This window comes from Rhynchophorus ferrugineus, unplaced genomic scaffold (genome assembly GCF_030347505.1).
Source record: "Rhynchophorus ferrugineus isolate W39M unplaced genomic scaffold, kcgeb_rfMv2 rfM2, whole genome shotgun sequence".
Taxonomy (NCBI): domain Eukaryota; kingdom Metazoa; phylum Arthropoda; class Insecta; order Coleoptera; family Curculionidae; genus Rhynchophorus; species Rhynchophorus ferrugineus.
In genome coordinates, this window is record NW_027472581.1 from 50,059,595 (window position 1) to 50,082,006 (window position 22,412).

The window sequence follows — 22,412 nt, forward strand, 5'->3', positions numbered from 1 at the left end:
CTGGACTTTTCGACGTTTCTTTTCAACTTTTCAATATATAAACTTTATTCAATATACAAACTCTACAGAAATGTAGTGGCCCCTATTTTAACACAATATCTCTTGTGTCTGTTAAATTTGCCTCACATATTTTATATCAAGTTTAAATTATCATTATTACTTAAAATTACATTATTAAAAATTGCAGATCATTATTATTATGCCTTATGACTGAGTTATGCAGATGTAGTCAAAAAGTTCGCAATATCAGCACTTGCATCAGACTTTTTGTAGCCAACGAATATCCGCTCGTCCAAAAAAAATATTGTGATCACCTGAATACTTTGGTTGTCATTAAATATTTCTCATTTAAATAAATACGTAAGCGCATTGTAGAATATTGGCACTATCGAACAAGCAACAAGAACTAACAACTATCAACGACGTATTCAAAAACGTGTTTGATATATATATATATATATATATATATATATATATATATATATATATATATATATATATATATATATATATATATATATATATATATATATATATATATAATTTAAATTAGTTCCAATTAAATACCCAAATATTCTAAAAACTTTTTCAGGTGTATTCATTATTTAAGTAATTAGAAAAATTTTGACGATAATTAATTAGAATTAATGATAGAATATTCGTGGCTGATTAGAGTGTTATTATAGATTAACTTAAAATGCCTTTATTTGCGTTAATAAAGTTGTTATTTACTCTATCTTGTTATTTACCTGTTGTAGTTGCGTTTTTGCTATTATCTCAACAGTCAATTGTGGCAATATAATCAGCAACTATAACCATGGTGATATTTTTCATTTCTGGTATATTAAATGTTAATATATATAAATAATTTTCCCCAGTATATTGTATTGTGTTACATCTGCTTTAGTGTATTCTCCGGCTTAATTTTAAATATTCTGGCTGAGATGATCAGTTTATTACTATGGAAACATTATTTGACATTTGTGACTGAGTTCATCATGTCAATCCTTGTCAAAATCATGGGATTCATTCAAAAATATAGCTGAGTGGACCTTTTTATTGTCGTAGGCTCTTTCAATGACGTCAGTAATTCTTCTGGTCTGGTCTTCATCTGGTTAATTGGTAATTGTATGTTTATAAAACAAAATAAGGTTTTTCTTCTCAATAATTGACGAACAGAAAATTTTCATATATCTTAGATTCCTAGAGGTCTATAAGCTTTTCATTCATTTGCAGTTTCTTCAGGTTTCGAAAGCATAATAATTTAAGCTACTTTCTAGACATCTGAGATATGTTTTAATCAAAATGATGCATTAATCAAGTTGGAAAGCTCTACAGTTATCAAATCACAGCTCAGTGTTTTAGTTAGTTTTATTATATTAGTTTTTATAACTGCAAGTTATCGCTTTTGGCGCGACTAATTGAATCAGCGAATCATTGGAAGGTACATTACATTCAAATTAATATTGTTTTGAATTGAAAGTTTGTTTTAAATGTGTAATTCTTTTACAGGTGGACTCTGCATACATAATCGTTGTGTTTGTTTTTAACTTCCAGTTTTTTCTATTTTAACATTCCTGTTATATTGTTTAAACTATTTTGGACTATTTCTTGGATCCCTGTGGATTAGTTTTTCTTAATATGTTACTAAAAAACTAAAAAATAACTACTAAACAACTTACGTCAAGGAAATACTAACAGAGCGCTGAAGTAATGGATCAATGAACATACTAAAATTCATAAATTAGATTAATTTTTTTAAATCTAAACAGATGCAATATTTTTCATAATCTCCCTAAAATATGTTTATAGCTGGACTCAAGATGATCGCGATAATTTAACCTAATTAACTCGAAAAACTAGGAGCTTAAATATTTATCCGTTTAAATCGTGACTTTGGATCAGTCAGCCTCGCTTTTCCCACCGTCACTCTTTCTTAATTAAATCATCAGATAAAAATGTTAATTCTGCCCGACCATCTTTAATTAAATTAAATTGATTTTTCGATTCTCCTCCTCGTATCTTCAAGATTCAGGGCATCAGCTTAGCTTGAAGGTCAATTACTATTTGACCTAATGTAAGAAGCAACAAGACTATGGTTTATGACGATTTTATTGTGAGCTGGACCAGAAGCTATAAAAATGTATGGTTCTACTGTCATAGAAATATACTGATTACTCCTCTAGTTTGTATATAAATGACTTATAATGAATGATAAAAATTGCCGACGGTTCTTAATATACCGCAATAAAAAGAAATTTATATATAGGAAAGTATCTAGTTTTTATGTAAGCTATTGCTAAACAACTACAATGTTTTAACACATTTTATAGTTAAAAAAATTAATTTTATAGTAAAAACAATTGACTATTTATACAATAATACAAGACATGTGAATTTGTATTCGAATTAAATCTTACGATAAAGTCAAATTATTATTTCTGGTTTTATTAAATGTTATTTTATACAAAAATAGCAATAATAGCAAATACTATATGGAAACAAACAAGTTAAAACAAATATAGCATATGATTGGCGAATTGGGTACATGCGCAGTAGCATTTCAATTTAATTTGGTTATGTATGTCTCTCTTTGATGGAAATAAAAGTTAAAAATTTATCTTAAAATAAAATAAAATTTATATTAGTGAATACTTATTCAAGTCAAATGTATATGTTCAGATATTACTAATGCATTTTAATTGCATTTCAGTTTTGTTTCACCATCTATGAACCGTAAATGTATCTTATAGTTGATGATGATAATAGGTGATAATTGAAAAGACAATGAAAATGAGACCAAACGATTTTTCAATATGATAATACTCGACCGCATGTTACAAAAGATCATGAAAACACATGTGCTAACATTAAAAATCTTAACCCACCCACAGTATTTACCAAACCCTTTCGATTAACTTTTAACCTGATCGATTCTATATCGTCTTCCTAGTGAAATTCACATACAGCCGGAAAAAAGTGATATGTAACATAAACAAAAAAAACTTAATTTTTAAATAAAGTCTTGAATGTATAGACAAATATCTAAAAATGAATACAGAGTTTTATTATTAAAACAGTATCAAACTTTTTTTAAATCATAATTTGCCATTACTGTTTTCAAATATATTCTAAAATCAATCAAATCCTCTAAAAATAACATCATACAAAATTTCGCCGTAATAATATAGGTTATATATCGCAACATTTTTTATTACGCCTATACCACATTGAAATTGCTATTCACAATGTTTTTATAATACAATTTACTTCTTATTACTTGGCAATCGAATCATATAGAACACTTTCATTTAAAATTAATAGTATGGGCAAGGTAAACATTTTTCTAAACAATGTTCTCCATATCGACATAATAATATATCAGTCGTAGATAATTTAACATTTATGAATTTAATTTTTTACCTTATGCAGGTAATAATTTTAAGCTAGATAAGTTAGATACTAGACTAACAATTGATGAATAAGTTAGTAGTGTCCTTTATTAGTGTTGATAAACATATTTATTTAATTTTTTAGTCATTGTTAATATGTCTATTGTAATTTTAATAATACTTTACTGTCATAGATGCTATATTATGTATATTTAGAAACGCAAAAACAAAATAATTTATAGTTAAAGACAATCAATTGTTATAAATATCGAATTAGTCAAAAATTAAGTTAATAGCAAACAAAATCTATTAACAAAATTACCTTAATTGTAATTCCAGCGTTGCAGTACTGTAAAATAATATATATAAGTTTTAAAATTTTTGTTTGAAATAAGTATATATTTTTAATGTTTCTTTGAATGGATATATAAAATTAAAATGAAACTTAAAGTAAACCAAGCACATTATTAATGAACTCCTTTAGTGTAATGTTGAATTACTTTTAAATCAAAAATAGTACATTTTTCGTGGAATTTGAGGAATATAGTTATCATCAATACATAGTCGACGCTTGGAGATCTACTTCTCAAGTATCACCGCAGTTGAAGATCTGAATCGTTCTAGCTTCAGAAAATGTTAGCCTCTTATTTTCACATCACTCTCCATGATCCTAATCTATATCTTTTGTAATGCTTTACGTTAGGTATTGATCGGAACGTTCGATTCCGCCAGAGAGGAATCCGTTCAAACTTCATTGGAAAAACATATTTATTGTAAACAACGTTTCTGGTTTTGTTTCTTGATGTTGTACTAATTGACGCATCTCAACTGAATAACTGTAGTTAACTTAACCAAACTTACCGTTATCACATTGCAACGGTGTACAGGTCTCGAAGCCATATAGGAATGTTGGAAAAACAAGCATTCGAAAGAGGGTATTAGCCATACTTGTATATTTCCCATAATCCATACGCATCAGCTTAGACATTCTCCTATAAATTGATCGTATATAATTTTACTTAATAAGATGCTATAATGAGAAATATATCGTAAAGAATGTTCAAAGCCTCAACATCTATATCATCAACGAACACCTGATTGATCGGAAAGTTTGTAACAACGGATTGCATGCTATTTTTAAGTCATTTTCGCATCCAGCCTATGTGGAAAGTCGATTTCCTTGGCAAACACTAAGGTCCAAAGATAATTCGAATTTACTTTTAATTACAATAATGTGCTGCCTATTTTTTACCCAGCCTGGTTACTGGCGTGACTGGGATCATTTTCTTTGTCAGATTACACTCTTGCCTAGAACATTCACAAATTTTAAACAATCACAAATATAAATTTAAGACCATGCCATGCGGGATTCGAACCCGCGGCTATCGCAACAGTAGGAGGACTGTTCCATCGCCTTTACCACTGCGCCACCAAGCCGGCAAAATGATATTTCTAATACTTTTCAATTTTTCTGACAGCTTCAATACTGACATATTACATGATATCAAGATACGTATATTGCTTCATATCCTCCGTTATTAGTAGAAAGTACTTATCAGAAAGCACAGGGACCTTTGCAACAACCCATTTCTATCTGATATCGTTACAAAAGGTCTAATTTAAGATCGGTTACCGAGCTGTGTATGTATGTGTGTTTTTTTATTGGCGACGAGATGGGAACGATTAGAAAACTATGACGGACATAACCTTTTAACGATCTCTTTTTTCTTTCGTTCCACATAGCCCCCAAGAGAAAACTGATAGAAAGATGAATAACGGCGCTGAGTGAGGGAATTTTAATGGTTATGTTGTTGGCAGCTTATTTTTATTTAGTAGCGGTGATTGATTCGCTATAAATAGATTTTAGGCTTTTACTAATCGTGATTATATGCACTTACTGTAAAAAGAACATGATGAGATCACTGTGTGCTTGAATTTTCATCCAAGCCATCTCAAAATTAAACAAAATCATTATATATTAACACATTTATTAATTTCATTCTTTATATTATAGATTATGTTAATTTAAAAAGAATTTTAATATTATTTAGTAAAAAATAAGTCAATGTCAATAGAAATAATATGTTAAAAATGTATTTTTAGCGATTGACGAAAGCAAATGTTCAATGTATTGCGATCGGTTTATTTCAGTTTAGTTTTTGAGTATTTTTAGTTTTCTAAAAAAATCTAGTCCGAATATATTGCATAAGTTAATTTGCTATCGGAGACATTAATATCCCAACAGCAAATAAAAAAACTATCAGTGTTTGCGATTCAATATTCTTGTACTATATGCGTTCCGTAGTTAGAACATCCAATATTTAATTGTATTCCCCTTTTTTATTATTATCCCATTATTTTTAATTATTATTCCAACCATTTAATTATTTTACTCTAGCCCGTATAAAAGTTATTTCCGCAAAAATAAATTAATTTGAAAGAAAAATTGATGTTTGAAAAAATTAAATTCTAAATGCGCGCTAAAACTTTTCAAATCTGCGTGTAACGTAGTTGTTTTGGTCGCATTGGAAGGTTTTCATGGATACAGCTTCCATGTTTCGTAGCACCTTTGATTAATGTTTAACTTAAAAAGGCGATTTTTTTAGATTTCTGTTAAAATCTTAGTAATCCCACTTTCAATTTTAAAATAAATGTATTTTTAATAATCTCTTTATTTCCGTGCTATATTAAGTACAGGTAAATATGTATATTCTTTTTATTTAATTAAAAAATAGATTTAACTTTTAAGGCCACCAAAACTTGATTAAAGTTGTTGTTAACTAACATAGCCTACTGAAACTTGCCAAACGTGTAACAGGTCAATTGTAAAGACCCCGGCCTACAACAGTAAAACATATTTTTTGGCAAAATTATTTTTTTTATTCAACATAATTTCCTTCAAGGGTGATACACAGATTATAGCGACCCTCCAACTTTTCGATACCATTTACGATGTATGTATTGTACGATTTGTCCTTTGCTTCAAAATAGGCCCCAGTTTCGGCGATCACCTCTTCATTCGACGAAAATTTCTTCCCAGCGAGCATTCTTTTGAGATCTGGGAACAGGAAATAGTCCAATTCATGGATTTTTGCCATCATTTTCACTGATTTGTGGCACGGTGCATTGTCTTGGTGAACACTTTTTTTTTCTTCAAAGACGGCCGTTTTCGGCGATTCCGTTCTTCAAACGGTCCAATAACGCTGTGGAATAGTCGCTGTTGACGATATTTCCTATTTTAAGCTAGTCAATTACATGCACATGAAAATGCACATGCACATCCCAAAATACAGACGCCATAACCTTGCCTGCCGACTGTCATCAAATTTATCAGCAGCAGCACTCACTGCAGTCCACTCGAATGACTATCGATTGGACTTCGGAGTGAAATGATGGAGCCATATTGCATCCATTGTCACATATCGATGCAAAAGCTCAGGTTTATTACGCTTGATCATCTTCAAACACTGCTCCGAATCATCAACTCGTCGTTGTTTTGGGTCAAAAGTGACGCAGCGGTACCCAATTTACACGGAGCTTTCTCATACCCAAATATTCGTGAATGATATGATGTACACGTTCAGTTGATATCTTTAGAGTTTTTGCTTCAATTGTATTTTTTCCCTTCAAAAAGCAATATTTTATCATCACGCGAAATTTATTTTTATCCATTTTTTTCACAATAACAAAAGTTGCTTCACTAAAAATGCTATAATTCACAAACTAATGATCCGACAGCTGTCAAATTTATATGGATTTAATTCTAGTAGCGCCATCTATCTATCAGGCCGGGGACATTTCAATTGACCTGTTATTATAGTAGTTCAATTATTACTACTATTATAATTTAGAGACATCAACATTTGGGAAACCATCCTTTACAGGATATACTATGGAAATTTGTATAAAAACAATGCAATTCGGAGCATCAATATCTAGCAGCAACTACAACTATATACTTCCCAGACCGGAAAAGGAACGCTTTGGTATCCCTTTGATTGTTCGGGAACTGACGGTGTGTTTATGTCTGATTGTGAAATGTAAATGTAATGAATGAAGTGCTTACATTATAAGGGTTTCATTTATATAAAAATAGTATTGGGATCGCAGTATTATTTGCGTTTTTCTGCGACGTATCATAAATCAATAATAAAGTCAGAGGGTGTCCTGGTGGTTTTTCCCGATTACGCCTAACTCTCGTACACGCGTTGTATTCCACACCAATTAACTTTTACGGCAACATCTTTCTTCCTACAGTTTAATGTAGTTACTTGCTGTAATATCCGTAATTGTTCTACTTGGGTACTAATTGATAGCTTAACTTTTTAACCTCAAACCATTTTTAATCGTTTTATCTTGCGTTAATAATTTTAAACGAAACCATAAACATTTTCAATTTGTATGAGTTAAAAGAAATATGGCACACAATATGATGTTACAATATTTTTGATCGGTCTGATGTTCGCTAATATTAATGCTATATTCGCTAAAATAGATCTTGATGGTTCTATTCTTCATGACTATATCACGCATTGCAGAGCCACATGACTTGAGAATTAATGAACAAATTACTAAAATATTTCCACTTGATGGATTGTCTGCTATTGTAAATCTTAATGGGATTCAATATGAGTAAGTACAGGAATTCAAACTCAGGATCAGCAGCACCGGAGAAGAAAGTGACATCTACTGCTGAAGAATTAAACCGAATCAGTCAATCTGCAGGAGCTTGTGCTAAGATATTATACATTTATTATTCACTACGTAAAACGGTTTTTGCTAGCTTTTGAGCTCTCTACCACCAATGTAAAATAAGAATATGTGTACCACTCCTCCCTGCTCGATACTTATTATGTACGTATCTAAAATCTGTTCAGAATTGAACACTGTTACTCTCTGACATCTGTAAACTCCAAATATCTTAAATGTGATGCATAACGCAATTTTGTCAAAAAAGCAAAAATGCAACAATCAGAATCAACAGATGCAAGTCTACATTACACTATTACAATGGTTTGGACATATCTCTCAAATGAAAAATGAAACGAATTCCTTACATACTTCTGTGACGAAATTGATCTTTTGGATGAAAGACTTAGTGAGCAGCTCCATAAGTAGACACTCTCAAAAAGATGTGGATTCTGTTTGTGAAAAATCGCTTAAGAACATTCAAAATATCGCAGATTTTTTTAATTCAATATTTTTCAATCAATTTGTTCTTTTATATCTTGTATTATTTATTTTCAATCAAATTAGATACATATCTCCAAAAACTTGTAACACTTACAACTGAAACATTGTCAGTAAAAATCCTTCGGCACTAGCCGATAGCGTAGGTTTTTAGTGGTATCTCCTCGAGTCCCATATAACCCACAAAAATCGTCTTGTATAAAACTTATTACTAAAAAAATGAGTAACATAATTAATATATGAAGTAGCATGATGAGTATAAAATATAGTTGCTATTTTAAAATTAAATGATTTTATCACTAACAAATGAATATTTACCAACTAATATATAAATACATATAAAACAGATTATTTCATTATTCGTCATTGTCAACATCTGTATCTATCAATTTCCCTTGCAGATATAACCAGTTCTCGCCATTGTATGGTAAGCTGCTATATTGTATTGTTTTGTTAACCGTGGGTTAGTTTAAATTACAAACAAGCACATGGTTCATATCAGACGTTAGATATTTTAGACATGTATATAACAACACCCAAACAGTTATCGCTACTGATATATTAATTGGTATCATGTATTTGTGTTTGATTTAAAAAAATACATTTAGATTTACTCAAAATAACATCATATTAGACGAAAAGCAAAGCAAATCAGACTCAAAATTAATCACGTGTACTGGTTAGTCGGAAGGTACTCTCAACTGAACCTAAAATCAAAGAGATTCGTTTATGCGTTCAAATATGCGAGTATACTAAAACATAAAACCAACTAGTAACCCAACGCAGCAAAAACAAAGTTCTACAATTAATTTAGAATCTATAATCTTCTACGTAATCAACAAAGAGTCAGGAAGTTATCCAAGATTTCATCCTAAATCATGAAATAAGGTTACTAAATAACCTCAAAGTGAAAGCAATACAGCTACTAGACAACACGCAGAAACTCAGAATACTGAAGTGTGCCAAACCACATGAACTTGTACAATGCTTACTATGTTACTCTTAACTTTAGCTTAAGTAGTTTAATTTTATTGAAATTTGGGAAATATATACTGATTTTTCCCATACTAGCTTGTGTATTGGTGCAAGTACTATAGAGCAGTAGTAATAAATTATTTTGTAAATTATAGTTGTACTAAGCATGTCTAATGTAAGATGCAATTATCTCTGTATCTGTCTATTCTGATGTTGTCTTTTGTATTATATTAACAAAATATTATCATCACTCTTTATGTATGTCTTAAGCTATTAATTTTGTAATAGTGTTCATTAAATCACTGTAGTTGATTATGATCTTTGCGATGCAGAAAATTAAATGCTACATTATATTTCTTCACCATTAAAAACTTTTTACTCACGTAAAAAACCTGTTTAAAAGAGACACAGCGTTGACTGAAAAGAGAGAAAGAAAATGAAACATGGCACTGATGTGGGTAAGATGCTACAAGTAAGGGGCATTTTCGCGCTAACGGTAAGATTTCCATCGTTAAGTTCCAAGTGAAAGTCGAACGGCAGGTCGATGGATCTTGTGAAACCAAGATTGAATGTAATTGTGGGTTATGTTTAATTTTGAATTTTAAATAATGAATGTCCATGAACATTGATTATATTAAAAGCTATAACCTATTTAATAATAATAAAAAAATTCTGTGAAGATTATTGGAAATTTTACACTGAATACTAAACATATTGTCACAAATTATATAGTTAATACAAATTCATTTTTGATTTGTTTAGTTTCAAAATGTCATTCCATGTAACTTGCCTTTGTTTGGTTATCCAATATCATTTTCTATTCTAAAAAAACTAGTATGAATAAAATATTGTAACTCGAGTCTTAAACAACAGTGAAAACAAAAGATAATAAACCTGGTTACAACACCTTTTTTTCGATATCTAGCAGTAGGAACAAGAAGTCGTATATATTAATGTTTTGACGTGCGTTAGTATGTAATGCGGTAGAAGCAATAACAGGGAGTGGGTATAATAAAATAGTTGTATAACAAACCGCGTTCTAATAGTCAATGATATTAATAGAATTAACTATTACAATACTCCTATGGCAATGAATTTAATTAAAACCCTTTTCGTTAATGAAAATTTTAATTTTTCAATAAGAATCATTCAACTGATATTGAATGATAATGTTTTTAAAACTGATAATTAAAAAGCATATTATGTTAAATCAATTTAACAACACTTAAATTAAAACAATGTATATACAGCAACACTAGCTGTATACTATACTAATTAAGTATTTTTAACAAAAAAATTAACCCACTTCTAAAAATAAATAAAAACTCACTAAGAAGTAAAGAAGTAAAAAATAATCAAACTTAGATTTTTAACACAAAAAAAAAACGTTTTAAAATAAGATATGTACATAATGATTGTTGTAATAACTAAATAGTAACAAAAAAATACTTATTTAAACTATCTACTAAACGCAATTTTTATACTACAATATAAAACAATTTAGCTTAATACCTAACTAATACTATTTATCTATTTGCAATATTATTCCAACTACTACCAACTGATCACTCTGAAGCCAGTAAAAGCTCGCCCAGTAAAAGTACAGCCCGTATGCGGAAAATCATCAGTATCGAACCCACGACCTCTATGTGTGAACTTGTGTACGTTCTAACAAGTACACCATAGAAACACTTCTCGACAATATTTTTACGACCTCTCATATGATATAGTTAGTGCTTAAGCAAACTGAATGGCTTTTACAATGAACTACTTCTGATTTTCGTCATATCAGTTTAGCAATAACATTATACACAAATATCTGGTTATTTGAGGTAAGAAATATGTGAAAACACATGCCTGTGAAATTTGAGGTTCTCCTCGATTTCCGCCCTTTCCCCCATAAGATCCTGACTTGGTTCCAATGGGACCACCTCGTAAGTGCATTCTTTCGAATAAAAAATCCATAACTGGCCGAGAAATTGGCGAACATACATTAAAAAATATATACAGCCGAACCTCCTCGTTTTTCGAAGTCGGTTAAAATAAAAATACTGTACTATATTATATAATACATATCTTAAGAGGTCCTAGAACATTAAGTTAATTTAAGCCAATGACAATATTGAAAAAAAAATCATAAAGGTATAATATTAAGCGTATTTATAATAATATTTAGAGCTAATTGTATTGCTAACTCACCCCTTAGCCTTTTCATTTACATGTTTTTACAAAGAATGTAATAACACGACGAATTTTATATTATTAAAAATATACGTCGACTTTAAATAATTTCTGAACAAAGAGTAATTTACAGATCTGAATAACACTTTTATTATATATTATATATATATATGGATTCTTATGAAAGATAAAATGTTAAAATGGTTTTGCATTTTCATTTGCATCTTCAATATTCGATACTGGCCTTCTGGTTTGTACTATCCAACTTCACTACGTCAGAGTTTCTTCTTTATTAACTAGGGTTTATCTGTATTCAATAATGTTACCCTTCATACTTGTTAATTAAACGACTACTTGTATTTCAAGATACTTAGTTAATAACTCACAATAGATTATTTAATACAAGGTTCCTAAGTGGTTTTAATTTTATTAAGCATATGATGTTAAAAAAGTTGAATAATGTAAATTAATTATGTTAATAAATAACCAAACATAAAAGTAATTTAGGGTTTATAATATTGTTTTTATTAGAAAATAGAGGATATACTTTAAACAATATATTATTTGCCTTTCCGTAAAAACTAACGTTTCATAACTAAAAATTCCCTGTCAAGACTTGTTTCTCTATTTCCGCGTGTCACTCGAACTTCGATGCGCTCTAGTGACCAATTCTGCAACTCAAATTCATTCTCAGACTATTTCCTTCCTCTGTACATGGTATTATCGGATTTCTTGCCAAAGAGTATCAAGTAATGCGACTGTGTTGAGGTGAAAACAAATTGAAACGTATCCGAGGGTATTTTACTTTCTAAAATAGGATCTTAATTTTTTCGTAATATATAAGTGCTGGGTCAATGATAACCTTCGTGAAAAGTGATACCATATATCCTGAAATAGAATATATTAAATGGTTAGAATTAAGTTTGATATTCAAGCGTACGGTACAAAATATCTTCATAACGCAAATAATTTTTTAAAAATATTTATATAATTGAAGCTAGCTTTTAAATTTGGATCAAGAGATCATTCGTTAGTATGTTAGTGAGGGGCATAATTTAATTTTCAGTGGACTGTGCTTTTATTAAAATTTCACATTGTTTCTTATAATTTTATTGCTCAATTCACTTTTTTTTTTAAATTTTACTGATTGTGACATATTTTTTAAAACTCATATAATAGGTCTGACACTTTTTTAAATAGATGACTTTAATAAATCGTATCTCGTGCTATAAAAGTCCAATCAGTTTTCACTAGATACCATTAGAAAGTTGGCATTTTGTACTAAATAAAACTTAATTGATACACGTCAAAGATGGACACTAGTAATAAGAATATTCACTCAATCAATATTCTATAAGAATCTTTTGAAAGCACTTAGCTGGATGTAACTTCCATCTGCGAATATCTACTCATTCGCAAGATAACCGACCTATTTCTAAAAAAAATTGTTGGTGAAAAATTGGCTTTTAACCTTGACCTTCAAAAAAGCAACAAGTTATGCAATCAAACAAAATGGCACCTAAATTTGGCCTAAATCGGATAACATTGAGTATGTTAAATAACGGATTATTTTAGATGGAACAAATCTATTATAACACCTGAAAATCAAAATTATTCATCAATCTTTTCCTATTATACTTTTAACAGATATATACTTGTTTGTAAAGTTTGCTGAATATTAGATTTTATTGAAGATTAAAACTGATGTTCCAGAACTCTATTATGAAGTTATTACTGTTTTGGAAACCTTTGAGAAATTAGTATAGCGGATATATTCTATGTTCCTTGACACTTACGCTCATACCAATCGAATTAGAGTCAGTTGAGCTATAACTTGATATTACATAAATACAATTGAAAAAATGTTTTATGCTACTAGTAATATATATTGTCCTTATAATTCACAAATATAAATTGATGATATCACAAGAATATCGTTTGTTGAAAAAAATATATAAGAAAAATCATTTTGAAGAAAAGAATTTTGATCACAATAGTATTTCTATTTAAATGATATACTGAAAACAGTATATTAAATAATTAAATTAACCATAATCTCAAGGATATGTGCAAATACACTCTCCGTGATCTTTTTAAATCGCAAGTAAAGAGAAAATTTTTCGATATATTTACAAAGTGACGAAAATTATGGTTACGGAACTGACTCAGAACATGTGATACAAATGGGAAACAATTGCTGAAGTTTAAACTGAGCAAATATATGTTAAATACCCTAATAAATCATCTGTAGAGCCGTTTACAATTTTGGTTTAGTAAAACTTGAATGACGATCGCTCCAGTTTTCGGGATGTAAAAGGCCGCATACCGACCGCTTAACATTTTGTTGACGTTAACGACTGACACGAGTTATGATCAAGCCTTCTAGGTGGTTGGAGATAAGCGTGATAAGCAACAATATTATGCAATTGGCCAGAACTTAAAACTTACTGTGTTTAAATCATACGTTTATTAGACGTAATATATAAAATATAAGCAACGAAAGATTAATAAACTAGCCACAAACATTTACTTTGAAAAATTGTGTTTTCTCTTAAAATATTAGTTTTTTGTGTTTATTTAGTAAAAAACTATTTAGTCTATTGTATGGTCGAATATTGTGGTGAAAATAATGTTATCATGTATTTCCTGTTGTTTATTTTTTCTTTAATGCGCAGATTAAACCTATCACTTTTAGTAATTCCTATATATGATTTATGGTATTTTAGATTTTAATATACAAATTGGATTATGAGATGATGTAGAAACATCTACCATACCTAGATCCATTTTCCTTGTCGATGATAATCTGATGCAAAATTTCTTACTTTCTTGGCAGAATAACTGCTTTAAAATAAATACTAAAATGTTAAGACGTCAATAGTAAGAATATAAAGACGTCAATCATGGAATTGTATTTTCGACCTTCATTACTTTACTTGATGTAACGAAATATACTGCCGAAGCCCATCAAACCTTGTTAGAAAATTTGTAATTATGATCTTACTTCGTTAATTGTCAATTTGGATTTCAACAATTTAAAAGTAGCGATTTGAATATCAATGACAAAGAACATCCTGGAAGGCCAAACAAATTCGAAAACAATCAATTGTTAGAGTAATTGTACAAAAACAAAGCTCAAACTCTCAAAGAGCTTTCTGACAGCTTAGCAATCAGATGTGCATATGAGATGAAATATTAAAAAAAGGGAGGAAATGGCTACATAAATTGACTAAAAACATTTCGAACCGTTTCACCACCCCGGTGTAATTGTTTGAATTGCTACAACGAAAAGTTTTTTGTGGTAAATTGTAGCTGGTAATAAAAAATAATATCAAGCACAGTCTCACTATCAGGCACAATCCCAAGCTCAAAGAGTCACGGGTTAGTCCAGATGAATCATACAAACCTAAACCGAAGTGGAATATTCATGGCCATAAAGTCTTGCTGTGCATAGTCTTAACAGCAAGGCGACTGAAACTGTCACTGCAGATGTCTACTGATGTCGGTTGAGCAAATTGAACAACGTATTGTTGCAATAAATACCAGGAAGCAATAGCGAATAACAGGCGCAAATTATTCCTCTTGGATAGCAAGGATCGCCCACACGTTTCAGGAGTTATACTCACAAGATATAGCGCCTTCTGAATGTCATCTGTTGAGATCCATGTAGTATGGGTTGGCTGGAACAAGGTTTTTAAATGTTGAAAAATAGATCGATTATTTTATCGCTGCCATACCATGATGTTGTCAGAAAGATGGGGAAAATATACAATAATATATATTGTACCAATTTTTTTCAATAAACGTATTTTTAAAATGAAAAATTATCTAAATACACACAAGCACTTGAGAGCTATCTACAATACAATAATGACTTTTTGTGTGAGTCTTGTTAAGGGACTCTTGAGGAAGATATATCTTTTTTATAAAAGGAGTATAGCGAAACCGTAATATGATAATTTGCAAGGCCAGTATGGTGCCAATAAGCAATAAAACCTTTAGAGGGTACGTGCACTGCAAGGTGTGAACCTTAGGAGAATCTGGTATCGCACGTTTCTCATCGAGCTAAGAAAGTTGGATGGGTTTTCGTCCCTAGAAATCATATAGTGAATAAGGGTGTAGAGGGGTATTTAGTTCAACCTATTAATACATTATACATTATGTATATACCAACCTATTATAAATTACAAAATTATTATTACAAAAGAGAGGAGCATCAAGAATAAAAGGTGATGAAAAGGTTTAATCTTAACGAGCAATCTTCAAGTCACCTGCCAGGCTTTATAAGTCATCATAAATTTTTTGTTTATTTTTATTTAGTTATTACAACGATTTTTATGTATTTTTTACATATTTTATTTTAAAACGTTTTTTGTCTCTTAAAAATCTAAATTTGTTTATTTTTTAAATTTTAGTTCCTTATTTATTTTTTGTCGTCGGTTCAATTTTTTTTGTTAAAAATATTTTTATAGAATTGATTTTATATTAGGATTTCAGGTAGCAGTCAGACCGTGGACTTGTTGTGGCAACACAGCAAGTATATATCGAATAAAAATGTTTTTATAAAATATAAATTATAATATTTTTTACCCTTAATATTTTTTCGATGTTGAGATCATTAGTTTTTAATAACTATTAAAGATAACATACATTTTTAAGGTTCAATACGTATTTGAGTTAATACATTGTTATTATATTAGTTTTTAATTAAAAAATACAATTTTAATAAAAAATAGTAATTAATAAAAAAATATTAATATTGCCGAAGTTTATTATACAAATCACCAATCATAACCACATTCTTTATGATCTTAGATCATAATTTCTTGGTCTGTAATAACAATAATAATGTTTTTTATAATAATTACTATGTTTTATATTAATCACTCACAGGTGTCCTAGAATATTTCTGAATATACCAGATTGCGAAGGCCACGATTCGATATTCTAAAGTATACATTTTTTGATTGATATCCAAGGTCATTTATGTTCTGTATATATTCTGTACATTATATTTATTTATTCAATTCATTATCATAATTATTACTAATACTTTTGCTAGCTGCAATTAAAAACTGTTTATTTAAATAAATAAAACGATTTTTTTAAACAATTTGTTAATATTAGTCATATAAATGAAAACAATTAACATAAAATATGAAAGCAATCACCTTCTATAAAATGAAGATGATTTTTGTGTTTGCTTCACGTTGACATTCAAGGCCAATTATATCTTATCTACAGTCTCTTCCAAACATCTTCCGTATAGGATTATAAATGTGTGACATCATGATATAGTTTTTATTAACTAACTAATTTTAATTATAACAGATGTTATCACTTTAGCAAATATTTTTTGTTTTACATCCTAGAGACATTTACAATTACAATTACAAACATAAAGCAGTACAAGGGCCATTCTGACGCCATTTTTTTAAATTAAATAATAAAATCATTATATAAATTTACATCAAACATCCACTCTGTAAGAAGATGTCACAGAAAAATATGTTAATTTGTCTCGATCGTTGATATCCATAGATAACCTCAAAAAAAAATGAAAGGAATTTATAAAGAAAACAATAAGGAACAGTAAGTTCAGGCTGCTAAATCTGTCAGGTGTGTTAGTTGAACAGGTATTTTCCAAGATAGCACATTACTTATTAATCATATCATTTCTAGATATTGTCAACCTTTAAGTGTAATTAATTAATTATTAATTTAATTATTTTCAAAATTTCACACCATTTTAATTCATACGTTTCCGTTACAGTGGCTTTTTGTCAAGACAATGCAGCATGTTAAAAATCAATGTAAATAATGAAACTGACTAAATTATGCTTCTAAACTCTCTATTTTGTAGAAAACAATACCATCAGGTATCTGTCTCATCGCCTTTACCACTGCGCTACCAAGCCGGCAATTAAGAATTTGACAAGGATCCTCTAAGGGTCTGAAATATTAAATATACGTTTCAATTAAATATTTGTAATTGAATATCTAAAGGTCAGACTGAAAAACTGAAATCTTAAAACGGTTTTAATAATACTAGTTTTAAAGATACTAGTTTGACACGTAAATAGCAATTATCTTGTTTTGCTTGATAATTATGTCGCTAATTTTCATTAAAATAAATTACATAAACGTATACGACTAATGTCAACTAGAAATGATCAAGGTACTTTGATGGATTTTTAAAGAAGTATTAACATTTCCTACAACCTGGGCGACTATCAGGCATAATTTAAAATATTTTATACACAGAACCGGCTTGATCTCGATAAGTACTGTTATTTCTTGTCCGTAGCCGAAGGTTAGTTTTATTTAGAATCAACTAATATACTGTTCCAAGCAAATATAAGCCTTTTCTGCAAACCGGCTAACAAATATTAACAGTGTTAATTAGTATTTGGTGTAAATTAATACTAATCGAAAGAATACGTGTACTTACCAATACTACTGCTAACAGTAAACTATATTTGCCCGTATAAGCCCTTCTGATATCTTGATAAAGGACGAAAATGTTATAAGGGGTTTCTTTGTCAATTAATTTTGATTGATGAAGCCTGGTTAAATATTGTCTTCTTTTTATGGATAATTTATACCCATTTAATATAATATCAAACTTTAACAGTTTTAGCCCGTATATATAATATCATTCACAAATATTTGGGTATGAGAAAGCTCTGTGCAAAGTAGGTGTCGCGCGAGCTCACTTTTGACCAAAACCAACGATGAGTTGATGATTCGGAGCAGTGTTTGAAGATGATCAAGCGTAATAAACCCAAGTTTTTGCATCGGTATATTACAATGAATAAAACATTGCTCCATCATTTCACTCCGAAGTCAAATCGACACTCATCCGAGTGGACTGCACACGATGAACCCGCTCCAAAACGTGAGAAAACGCAACAGTCGGCTGGCAAGGTTATGGCGTCTGTATTTTGGGATGCGCATGGAATAATTTTCATTGACTACCTTGAAAAAGGATCATCAACAGCGACTATTACATAGCGTTTTGGACCGTTTGACGGACGAAATCGTCGAAAAACGGCCGCATTTGAAGAAAAAAAGTTCTGCTTCACCAAGACAATGCACCGTGTCACAAATCAGTGAAAACGATGGCAAAAATCCATGAATTGGGCTTCGAATTGCTTTCTCATCCACCCTATTCTACAAATATGGCCCCCAGCTACTATTTCTTGTTCTTAGATCTCAAAAGAATGCTCGCTGGAAAGAAATTTTTGAATATTTTGAATCAAATATTTTGAACAAATATTTGACCTATTTTGAAGCAAATGGCAAGTCGTACTACAAAAATGGCATCGAAAAGTTGGAGGGTCGCTATAATCAGTGTATCACCCTTGAAGGGGAATTATGTTGAATAAAAAGAACTAATTTTGCCAAAAAATGTGTTCTACTATGGTAGGCGGGGGACTTTTCAATTGATCTGTTATATTGACGATAATCAATGAAAGCTCAAACTAGTTTTTTGGCGTTCATTACTTTTGCTGTTTAATTTGAATGTCAAAATTCAACAAATACTTTTAGAAGTAAATGGTAATGCTGCTGCGTCATATTCCAAATATTGGTTTTAGTTTCTACGATGTAAAAGTGGTAATTTTAATGTTAATGACAAAAAAAATCTAGAGGACCATAAAAGTTAAAAGACAATAAAGTTGAAAGACTTACTGGACCCAACCTCAGCTGAAACCCTCGTTCTCTCAAAAATCTTCTTTCAAGCAGCTTATTTAATAAGATAAATTGCTTCCGGATGTTGCGAAATTCGAAAGATCCAAAAGTAGCGAAATGGCTTCCATACGAATTGACTGAAAATATAATTTTGCCAGCTAATAAAAAGGAGCCTTTTGTGTCGAAAAGTGAATCAACTATCAACAATCCCAAGGGGTTAATTAAAAAGGGTGACCCACATCGTCATCGAAGCGGAATACGGATTGACCATTAAGTCTAATTCTACTATATATGGGATTAGCATGTAGTATTTCAGTATGAATATATGGGATTAACATGAAGTAAAGTATATTATAAACTGCCAAAAAGTAAATTGAACTGTTAGTGCAGATGTCTATCGATGTCATTTAAACGACAGATTGTTACAAAAAAGACCAGCAATAGCAACTAACAGACGTTAAGTCATCCTCTTGCATAACAGTCACACACAGGTTATAAAAGTTGTGAATGATACACTATTGTCTAGCGTACTCTACATACATAGCGCCTTTTGATTACCATTTGTTCAGATCGATATATCATGACACGTTATCGTCATGTTGCCAGAAAGATGGGGAAAAGGGGTAGAAAATAATAAATATTTTAATTAATATATGTTCCAGCAATTTTTCTACATAAATACGTTTTTAAAGAGACAAAATCATCAATACATCTTTATTCTTCTGCTAACCTCTAAAACAAATCTTACAATAAGTAATCAATATAACACAATTATTTATACTATTTGATAATAACAATTGAATATAACGTTCGTTAAGTAACACTAAGAATATTTCGCTTTGGTAGAGCTTAATCACATTAATTAATTTTTGTATATCCTCTTCCCAACTATCTTAACGGTGAAAGTACAGAGTGTACCTTTGCAAATAGAAAAAAGACAGCAGGACAGTTTATATCGTTTTTAATATTTTTATTACACGCAACATAATAATGATCAAGAACAACATGCTAGTAAATAAGTTATAAAAATAATTATCAGATTTAATGGCAGTTGGTGTTAGATATACAGAAAATGTATTCGAAAGAAGAAAACACCACCAAGATGATAAAACTAATATAAAACTTCATATCATCAACTTTTCTCTGCAAAATTATGTGGTGTTTAGGATGACTGGGGTTCAAGTGAATGTCACTATCAGAATAGCTTAGCTCATTTTCATTCCAGAAATACAATGTTACAAACGAACCTCACCCTAGCCAACCAGTCATTGAAAAATTAATGAAATTCTTAAACGTAACGAGGTAGACCCATATATTTTATATCTGAATATTACTACGGTAATAAATACAGATCATAAAATAGTTTTGAACAAATTGCATAGATGGATACCAAAAGAATCTTGATAGTTGGGTTCTACATGAATTAACAGTGAAAAATTTAATGAGTTGAGATTCCATTTTGGAATCGCTGCTGAACGAGCTGTTTTTTAAACGAATGATTACGGGCACTGAAAAGTGACAAAAGCTCATCGATCAAAACAGCACATATATCATTGATTAAGGTTTACACAAATTCGCTTTGAAAAACATGAAAAATCCAAAAAGGCCATGAAATTACCTGCCCAACCCATTATTAACGATTTTGTATCTCAGTATTTTTTGTATTCAGTATTAACTAAATTAGTCGCTTTAAACTGATGATGTTTAATGTCCGTAAACTTTATATTCTAACAAATGCAAAAGAAATATATGGTAAGGATGATTTAAGCAAGAAAAATTATCCTGATTGATTTTAATTAAGTGGAAGTAGAGAATGTAAGCGTAAAAATGGAAAACTAACCTATTATATCTAGAAAAAAACATTCCTCATTGTTAAATACTATTAATATAAATGTTAACATCATTATATATTACGATTTAAAAAAATTATGATTAATTTATTTTATGAAATTGCTAATGTATTATATAGTGACAAATTACATTTCCGTAAAAAACGCCAAATCTGCATAATAATAGTTTTACTAGAACATTTTCTCACACTACTTAACTTACATTACCTTGAACTAAACCGAGTGGTAATGATAGTTTAACTAAATGCAATTTTCTAATAGAAGATTTTAAATGTGATTCTTTTGTTACATAATAGGCTTAATATTTTATAACCGAATTAAATATACTTATATATTTTATGCTATTAAACTCATTATGATAATACTTAAAAATTTTCAAGTGAGACTCAATCATAAAGGATATGTAATAAATTTAGCATGAGTAACTCTTAAAAATATATAACGTTTATCTACGACGTTTTCTATTCCATTTTTACTTGAAATTTTCAGCCATAAAAGAAGATATTTTGAGAATATTTTTGATATATTTAAGAGTTTCCTTTTTACCAATTAAGATTTATTTGGAATAAACCTATTGCTTAACGGGGTCTCCGAACCATGGTCCCCGGTGCTAAGCCTACTGACTTACCGAGTAACGTGACTTGGATCATTTTCCTCGTCGGATTTCACACCCTTAACTTTTTGACAATCACAAACATAAATTTACAACCCTGCCCCAGAAAGATTCGAAGCCGTGATTATGACAACAGTAGGAGTACCATCCTATTGCCTTGTCCACTGCCGGCTTTAACAATTTAAAACGTAAACAAACATAGAAAAAGGAATGAAATAATCTCTATTCCATACTGTGAACACTACATGTTGCTGAAGTATAAATGTGTACACATATTTTCTTCAGCTTTAAAAATTATTAACCACGAAACAACAAATCGACTTCAAAATTTGAAAAAACTGAAAATAATTTATTACGATATTATCATAATAATGTTCCACTCAAATTTCCAAAAAATCTAGTATCTTTTAAATTTCATATTAATCTTATAAAAAATATAACTTGCATTTTTCTGTACTAATATTTTTGAATGAAAGATGAAACTGTTTAAATAATTTAAAGTAGTGTCAAGAATACAAT

At 29.9% G+C, this 22,412-nt stretch overlaps 1 protein-coding gene across 5 annotated transcripts in view; it reads right to left on the reverse strand.

The window, feature by feature from the left end:
* The window catches only part of nemy (cytochrome b561 family member no extended memory), a 127,634-nt gene that overhangs the window by 80,393 nt on the left and 24,829 nt on the right, over positions 1–22,412 (reverse strand). The window contains exon 2 of one of the 5 annotated variants that reach the window (XM_076395851.1): positions 3,715–3,741. The exons of the other annotated variants lie outside the window; for them this stretch is intronic. Coding sequence (XP_076251966.1) covers positions 3,715–3,741 — 27 coding nt within the window. The remainder of the gene's footprint in view (positions 1–3,714; positions 3,742–22,412) is intronic. 5 annotated transcript variants of the gene reach the window in all.